Source organism: Capra hircus, chromosome 9, assembly GCF_001704415.2.
Source record: "Capra hircus breed San Clemente chromosome 9, ASM170441v1, whole genome shotgun sequence".
Taxonomy (NCBI): domain Eukaryota; kingdom Metazoa; phylum Chordata; class Mammalia; order Artiodactyla; family Bovidae; genus Capra; species Capra hircus.
Window position 1 is genome coordinate 66955150 of NC_030816.1, and position 9689 is coordinate 66964838.

Here is a 9689-nt window from a genome sequence, read left to right on the forward strand (position 1 = left end):
ATGTGGTGATGATTTTTCAAGGCGAAGTGTGTGCATGTGTGCTAAGTCAGTTTTGTCCAACTCTGGAACCCCATGGGCTGTAGCCCACCAGGCTCCTCTGTCCATGGGATTCTCCAGGCAAGAATACTGGTATGGGTTGCCATGCCCTCCTCCAGGGGATCTTCCCAACTCAGGGTTCAAACCTGCATCTCCTGCATTGCAGGCAGATTCTTTACTGCTGAGCCACCAGGGAAGGCCTCAAGGCAGACTGTATCCCCTCTCAAGCAGACTCATGGAGAGATGTCATTTCTTTCAGATTGGAGTAAGACAGCTACCAACATCATCAAGAAAAGTTCTGATAATCTAGGAAAATCTTTGTCCTCCAGCTCCATTGGTTCTAACTCAACCTACCTTACATCCAAGTCTAAATCCAGCTCTACCACCTACTTCAAAAGAAACAGCCACACAGGTGAGTCATTCTGGCCAGAAAGGTGCTGGTAAAGATGCTGTCTGGGACACTTCCCCATCATGTTTTCATGGTGAGAACTGGCGCATCATAAAGATTCATAGATCACAGTGCCCATTAGGGTGCTTATTTTAGACTTAGGAAAATCAAAATTTATTTGCACCTTCAGCACCTTTGTGAATTTTTTGTCCTTTTTTAAAAATTTTACAACCAAAAGTGAACCTACATTGTCAGAGTATCATTAGCTCAATATTTTTGTAACTTCATTTGCTTTAAAATTTAATTTTCCTAAAAAAGTATGGTATCTTGTTTTTAAAAGGTATATCTTTATGTAAAAAATACAGAAATTGAGTTGCAGATTATTTCAGCATAGTGTGATAGTTACCTGGCAAGTTGGAATGAAAACAGGAAGAGACACCATCCAGCTTGTATGTGAAAGACTTAAGTCCTTTGAAATATACACAAGTATAAAATCATAATAGTGTACACCTAAAACTAATAATGATATATGTCAATGATACCTCAATCAAAAAAGATACGTAAGTCCCTAACCATTGGAAGTGTTACTGGCGATTGCTCTCTACGTTACTGATTAAATATGAAAGATGGAACATTATGTTTGGAAAGTGATACAGATGGTGAGAAACATTGTATCTTTATTCATCTACCAAATCTTCATGATATTTACAATGATCACACTTTCTGACACTAAGCCTGTGTATGAAAATTTCTGAAGACTGTGAAAACACAGGCTGACTTCAGATATACAGAGAATTTGGCTTCAGACCACTATAATATATTGAATATTGCAATAAAGAGAGTCACACAAATATTTTGGTTTCTCAATGCTTATATGTAGCATATATAAATATATGCATATATGTTTACCCTATACTGCAGTCTATTGTGTGTAATACAATCATGTCAACAAATATACATACCTTAATTTAAAAAGATACTTTATTGCTAAAAACTGTGCTTGACTATCATCAGACAACACAAATCTTCAATTTATAAAAACTGCAATGTCTGTAAAGGGCTTCAAAGTGAAGTGAAATAAAATGACATATGCCTGCAAAGACCATTTTGCAGTCCTTGATAGCCAGTGAACAGTGTGAAAAGGTATACTCCCTTAATAATTTCAGTTGAAAATAGCAGAAATGCTACTTTTAATGCTAATTAAACCTCAGTCAAACAGCTCTCAACACTCAGTATCCAGCACTTTCTAAATGAAAGATGCTTATAAAAGGTAATGGAAATGACTTTCAAGTTTTGTATTTGTTTAGCTAGTAAACGTAGGCAGAAGCAAATGGCACCAGGAACATTCATATTTGGCAAGAGTGATTTGCGTGATATGTGTATAAATGTTCACATTATAACACTTGCATTGCAAATGACCCTTGTGTACATTTGAATCTTTCCACATGTCCCTGCTTGTACCACTCTGGTGCCCACTGCCTGGTATTCAAGATAGCACTGTGGAAAAAAGTTTGAATGTTTAGAGAGTTTTCTTAATTCCAAAATTAGTCAAAGAAAGATCTGAAGGGCTTCCCTGATGGCTCAGCAGTAAAGAATCTGCCTGCCACTGCAGGAGACATGGGTTCGATCCCTGGTCTGGGAAGATCCCACATGCCCAGGAGCAACTAAGCTCGTGTGCCACAGCTATTGAGCCTGTGCTGTAGAGCCCAGGAACTGCAACTACTGAGCCCTTGGGCCTCAACTACTGAAGCCTGGGCACCCTAGAGCACTCAGCAACAAGAGAAGCCCCTGTGATGAGAAGCCCGCGCACAGCTAGAGAGTAGCTCTTGTTCGCTACAGCTGGAGAAAAGCTCACCCAACAGCGAAGATGCAGTACAGCCAATACATAATTAAATTATTTTAAAGAATATCTGAAAACTTGGAGCAGCTTAGGGCAGCAGTTCTTAAAGTTTCTCGGAGTTAGGGATACTTTGGGAAATTGAATAGAAGCTATGAACTCTTCCAGAATGGGGTGCAGTCTTTGAGTCCTGCACACAAGCTGCTGCTGCTGCTGCTAACTCACTTCAGTCGTGTCTGACTCTGTGCGACCCCATGGACTGCAGCCTACTAGGCTCCTCCATCCATGGGATTTTCCAGGCAAGAGTACTGGAGTCCTGCACACAAGCAGTTTTCCTTAAAATTAAGAGGTCTTTGCATTCTTGCTTGAAACACCTGTGTAAGAAACACGATGACAGGTATGTAATCTGAGATAGATTAGTCTACCTAATTGATAGTTCCCTGGCAAAAATATTGTTTACAGTTACCCCTTGAACAAAACAGTTTGAACTGTGCAGGTCCACTTATACGTAGGTTTTTTTTTTTAGTACTAAATACAACAAACAGTATTACATGATCTGCAGTTGACTGAATACATGGATACAGAACTGTGGACAGTGAGGAAGCTCAGACAGAGTCAACTGTAAATTGTACTCAGATTTTCAGTTGTTCAGGAAGTCAGTGCCCCCTCATCCCAACTATTATGCAAGGCTCTATTGTACTTATAATGAGTGAATTTTATACTTTATTTAATCAGCCTTAAAATTAAATACTCATTTTGTTTCCCTTTTAAAATCCAAATGCTTAATGCATTATAAATTAGTTGTGAATACATAGGAATTAGCCCAATTGAAGTATTTTCCTCTTAATATAACAGAATAGCTAGCCTGAAAAACCACTATTAAAACGGTAAAGAAGGTAACAGGTAGATATTTTGGAACAGAGGGCATTTTGAAAGTATAAAATATTTGGAAATAGCATCATGGGGAAAACTGACTAGAAGATAAAAGGGACTGTAGAAATGGGAATACCAAAGAAAGGCTTTGCTGTTTCAAAATCTTGGATATTTATTTTTGAAGACTTCACTAATGTTAATCATTTCTATTCAAACATTTGGAGTTAAACAGGTTCTTGTTAACTAGTATTAGGATATAGTCAACGGTATGACATGACTTTCATGGTACAATCATTCCAGTCAGTTGACATATGAAGGGCCTTCTGCAACCTAGCCAGTTCTCAGTGGGACTGCTGGTGTACCTAGGTCACTTGGGGTATGTAGAAAGTCACCACATATCATCATGGATATCTAGATGGTTTATTTCTTGGAATTGTAGATAATGTCTTCTAAGATCATTCCTTCAACAAAAGTGGATCATTCAGGTAAACTTTTATTACTTTTTTGAATGCATGAATGTTTTTTTGCAAGGTAATAGAATATTTGCATGGATTAAACTAAGACTCTTGCTGCACCAGCAAAATGGCTTCTTCTTTACAATACTTCTCAGCACAAGGACATTCCTGCGTTGAGCTGGAATTTCTGAACTGTCAGATGATCGTGTGCTGGGCTGGCTCTTCTCTGCATGGGGGTATCTGCAAGCTGCTCCTTCTAGGAAATGTACCATGCTCTGGAGTTAGTGGGTCATATAACAGAAAAAAAAAAAAAAAGCAGTACTTGAGTGGTTCTTTGTAGAATGGAGTACAATTCTTTACCTTTTCACTGCTCTTATGAATTACTGGATATGTCATGGTACATTCACAGAAGTCATAAAAGACAAATTGTCGATTCCAAGCCTGCTTTTTGAGGACTTTTGTCTGCTTGAAATTTCAGCATCAGTCAAATAATAGTTCCTTTCCCTAGCCCCTGGTTTTCAGACTTATAGCAATAATCAAAAATCTATATTATCCACAATGTAATAACTATAACTGGGAATTGCAGAAGCTGGGAATGGCATATATGTAGAAACACAGACCTAGCTCAGAATTTTACTTTATTAGACTGTGAAGATCCAGAAAATTGGGTCATATATTTGGAATGGAGCTGGTCAAATCTTTAAAAACTGTGTGGCCCTGGAAGTTGTCAATGAAATAGAATGAATGTATCTTTGAAGGTTTTTTTGAGGATGTGCAGTTTTCTAAAATCATCAAGTACAAATTGCTCATTATTGAGATTTAAGCCAACAGAAAAATACCCAACAGAAAACCAATGGCTAGTGAATGTGTGAATGGAAGGAAAGCATAGAATCAATCAGCTTGCTGAGAGCTGAATGGGGAGGGACTCATGTAATGACCCCTGAGCCTTTTTCTCACCAATCCTGGGTCATCCCACCATGCTTCAGTCTGCTCACTCGTCCCATAGACCATCTGTTCTCTCTCGCTTCCTCCAGTGAGATGGACGCACCATTTTTTATTTTAGCTTTCATTGTATTTAGTGTCTGCTCCAACACCAAGACCACAATTGAACAATTTGAGTCATTTCCAAAGACAACAGATACAATAGCAATGGCTTTTGCCAATTATGGATGGATTTTTAATGTTAAGTCACATACTGGGTCCAGCATACTCAAAACATAAAACACGTGGAATGAACATTCCATTTTGAGCCATGATTTCTAGACACAGTTTTTCATGATAGATTTTTTTTCCCCTTCCACAGTGAATAGAGATAATACAACTGCAGGAGACAGAGTACTTTATAGAAGGTCATATTTGCTCATTCACTGATGTGAAATCTCTGTAGTTGATTTTTTTCAACTAAAAAGATAGAATTTTTTCAATTCTAAAAGATAGAATTTTTTCAATTCTAAAAGATAGATTTTTTTCAATTCTAAAAAGATAGAATTTTTTTCCAAAATGTGTTGGGAGAAGGAGGAAGACAGAAACTTACAAGATACTCATAGGGTACATGAAGATAGTCATGCGTATTTATAGATAATAGTGTTTAACAGAGTTTCCAGTTTTCTTGCCTGGAGAATTCCATGGACAGAGGAGGGTGGCCGGCTACTGTCCTTGGGGTCGCAAAGAGTCAGACATGACAGAGCGACTTAACACATACACACACACAACAGAGTTTCAAGGCATTGGCTGAGCCACTTGTAGAAAGCTATGGGTCTAGAGAAATAGTGTTTAATATGTGATACTGAGAAATTTAGGAAAAGAAATGTATTTAGCAATCCTTTATTACTGTTAGTTGCTATGATTTTATTGCTGCCAGCAATAACATTATTCTGAGACCGTAGCATAGTTAATGAAAACATACACTTAAAATATTTCTGATAAAGATAATTTTGGATTCTATAATTTAAAAATAATTCATAAAAGATGCCTTTTTTTCTATATTGCAATCATTTCACAAGTTTTTTCCATGAGAAAATGTGTTCAAAATAGCTTTTATGTTTTTTATTCGCTTCTTTTCCAAAATTCTTTATATGTCATTAAAAATTTTATTATGAAATGTCAAACACATATAAAAAGTAGAGAGGATAATAAAATGAATCTCCTTGAATCTATCAACTCATAGCCACCTACACATTTTCCCCTTTCTGTATTACTGTGAAAACATATCATAGACATCATATAGTTTCTTCCACCGATATTTCAGCACTTTTTAATTCATTGTTATATAATCTGTCACTACTTTGTGCAAGCCATTTGCCATATATATTTTTTCCTCAATTTTCTGATGACTCTATTCACTGGCTCTTTGAAAAATACCACTTAGAAGAACATTCTTAAACCCCCGCAAATTACTGGAAGGCACATTAACATTCATTCATATGCAGGAATGCACCTTGAAGATGAAAAACATGAAATTTTAGTCCTGCCTGCAATCGAAACTAAGGAAGAATCAGAGCTTTATTTCCTTTGTGATCTTCTTTAATGTGCAAAATAGAGCGTCCAAAACGGTGGCCCTCAGGCATGTCACCAGCTCATCTTGCAGCCTAATTTCTTGTATCATTTCTTTCAGACAATGCTTCCATGGACAAGTCCTCATCAAAACTAACTCATGCTGATGGAGAACAAACATCGATCATTCCTGTCCATCAGGTCATTGATAAGGTCAAGGGTTATTGCAATGCTCATTCAGATAATTTCTATAAAAATATTATCATGTCAGACACTTTCAGCCACAGCACAAAGTTTTGATATCTTTAATATAAGAAAGAGGAATCAGTCTACACAGACATGAAGATGTGCAAGCAGTCAAACTCTGACTAGCAGATGTAAACGTGGTCTTAGCTAGGTAACTGCATATATATGACCAATGTGTTTTGTGAAGAAGGCGTTTGTGAAATTCACTATCTGTCTTTTCAGTGTGTTTCTTACACGGGGGAGTTTCCACCATCACTAAAACTTCACTACTGAGAGCAGCATGATTCAGTACCCACAGGGATAAGGTTTTTTAAATATATAATTGAATTGACCAATCAGAACTTGGGCTGGGAGGTGGAATATTAAGGTTAGAGGACAAGGGACAGGCCAGACTGTGGAAAAGTTTAGTTTAGAGTTTATTCACACTCCACCTAATAATTAGGTTTGGATATGGCCATTTGCTCCATCATCTTTCTCAACAAACGAAAGCATACTAATAGGGACTTCCCTGGTGATCCACTGGTGAGGACTTTGCCTTCCAACATGGGGGGTGAGGGTAGGGTGTGGATTCGATCCCTAGTCAGGGAGCTAAGATTCCACATGGCTTACAGTCAAAACACAAAACAGAAACAATATTGAAACAAATTCAATAAAGACTTTTAAAATAGTCCACATCCAAAAAATCTTTAAAAAAGCATATTAATATTTAAAACTATTTTGGATGCCCACAAGTCCATCTCTGCTAGTTTCCATGAATGCAGTAGCATTTCCTCTTTTAACTACAGAGACAAAAGAATGATGTCTGACAAAGTTTAGAAAGGTGTATCTTCCATTATCTCAAATGTTTAACCATGAAGAGCACAATGTGCCTAAGAAAGAAAGAATTTCCCAAATTTTGACCTAGTTAATATGAAGTCATGCTGTTTCATTTATCCTATTCAAGACATGATGTAAACATCATTATTAATTATAATTTAATCCTATACTTTTGAATCAAATTTATTGTTGGGGTTTCATTACAGTGGACCTCACAGTAGTTGAAGAATGAACCTCTTACACCTCTATTTTTGATCGTCTACTGTATATTGAGCCATGGGTTCATGGGAGCAATGGAATTTCCATTAGGCATGCTGTGTACAACAGTCTTGCCCTTTTGGGAAAAACAACTATTGAGACTCTATGGTCTTGTCATAGCTCCAGAGACTTTTAAGATATTTCCATTTGCACAAATGAAAAGCCTCTTACTTACTCTTTCAAGAGTTTTGTTCCAAAGAATATAAACTGAGACTTAGGTGGGTGACTTATCGTAATCAAAATAATATATAAACATGTGGGTCTATACTTGCCAGTCTGAAAACTATTTGTATATAGGTCCTCTGATTATAAGAGCTAGAGGAGATCTGGCAAGATAGATGAGGTGTTATTTATGGATTAGGTTTCTGCATATAAGCCATGCATAATATTAAGCAGCTTTTAGCCTAACTTTCAGACTGTCCTGAGTAATGTGCTTGCTAGTGAATGTGTAGGAGACCACATTTTAATTGTTCTTAAATGATGAATGAGCGTCCAGTTTCATAGAAATTGGTCTCAATATGTGCTGTACCTTTACATTTGCTTTGGGTTATCTGAGACGTTTCAGGTTCTGGAAGCAGCCTAAGTGTGAGAAGATGAGACATTCCGGCAGAACGAAACTGCTTAAAGGCAGAAGCCAGACTGAGCACCTGGGGACCTTTCCCTCTGTGCAGGAAGCAGGTAGCCCTTAGTTTGAGATATAAGAAAGCTCTCAGACTGTGCAGCAACCAAGGGACGTCTCACTTTCCGCTCACCCTCAGTCAGTCATGTAGGTTTTTGCCAGACCCGAACAGGTGATGATGTGGTAATGAGTTTTCATACCATTCCATTTTGTAACATCCTGGAACACTGTTCTGGGAGATAAAAGCATGACTCAGCCTGGCCTTCCCAGGAGAGGGGTGTAGACAGAAGGAAAAGATAGTAAATCTGAGGTCACTAAGATTCCCTACAGCAGAGTCACGTCGTTTTCCATAGGCATGTATGTTAACAGGCTGTTTATTTTGGCAGAGGTTGCATCTAGATGAAAGTTAACCTTAACTAGTCGCTTAATCTTCATATACTCTCCTCCAAGCCTTAGAGATGATAGAATTTAATTAGCTTTCAACTGTGAGATTTCTACCCAAAGTGCTTATGTAGTTATAAGTAATTAAAGTGAGAACTTTAAAAATATCTTTGATTTCTACTCATATTCATGCAGATCTTGGAAAAATGTTTTTTTCATATTTGACAACAGTATCAGCTCCACTTTAGAAATTTCCAGTAATCAGGTAAGGATGAAAAAAAAAATGGAGAAACAGCTGAATAGAAACATTTGCAAATGGACTTGAGTTCTACACATGTAGTTCTCAACTTCATTTAACCCCCTCAGAACAGAACTTCAGGAATTTAGCTCTGGAGCCAAAATTTCGTTTAGCCTAAATTTGAGAATAGTATCAACTTAGACTCTCTGGGGTTGGAAGAGAGTTGGAAAAGAGTTTCAATTTTTGTTGTTTTTTTTATTTTCTTTCTTTTCCTTTTTTTAAACTACATTATGTTAGAGTCAGTCTAGGATCCTGATATGTTTTCCAATGTTGTCACCATGACTTGGCGTTGTAAAGCTTTGTTTGTTTAATGTTGGCATAGACTCTTTTGTACATATTTATTTATTTGTGTTTATAAATGTGAGCTTGTTTTATATCTTACCTTTATATTGCCTGGCTTTGTTATTTTAATTAACTTTCTATCAGAGAGACTGTATTATATTTTTTCTAAATACTTTGTGAAATAGTTTTCTATAGCAGTATCTCTGAATTTGATGAATAAAAAATGACTGTGAGTGCAGATAGAATAATCAGTAAAGAAGCTACTGTAGCTGATTTGCCATTTTACTTAAATGGAAAATGTTTTTCAAATAAATGCCTATGTTGTTTGTGATCCAAATTATTCAATTCCTTTATGAGTGACTGTTTTTATTTCTGCCTCTTAAATAGGAAAAGATTATTTGACAACTGGAAAATAACCTGCCACCAATTAAGCTAGTGACATGGGGTGACTTTGCCAAAACATTGAGAATGAATATTTTAGAAAGATCCAGTTCACTGGGGATTAATGCATTTTGAAGTTCTTAGATTTTCTTGAGATGACTGATGCAAAGCCAAGCTCTGTGGCAAATTAACAGTAATGTAGGTTTCCTTTTTGGGAAGTCTTCAGCCTTCTGAAAAGGGAACCAAATCAATAATATGACATAGAAGTTAGGATTTTTTTTTTAATATTTATAGTCACTGTTTTCTTTGTGGGAGGCTTAGAAAAT

At 36.8% G+C, this 9689-nt stretch overlaps 1 protein-coding gene across 6 annotated transcripts in view; it reads left to right on the top strand.

Moving 5' to 3' along the window:
- The window catches only part of ADGRG6 (adhesion G protein-coupled receptor G6), a 152849-nt gene extending 143527 nt beyond the window's left edge, over positions 1–9322 (top strand). For 4 of the 6 annotated variants that reach the window (XM_018053276.1, XM_018053278.1, XM_018053277.1 and 1 more), the window contains 2 exons: positions 296–448; positions 6204–9322. In XM_018053276.1, the coding sequence (XP_017908765.1) occupies positions 296–448; positions 6204–6382 (332 nt within the window). In that variant the 3' untranslated portion in view covers positions 6383–9322. Of the gene's footprint in view, positions 1–295; positions 449–3573; positions 3620–6203 lie in introns of all 6 variants that reach the window. The other 2 variants (XM_018053279.1, XM_018053280.1) reach the window with 1 other exon arrangement.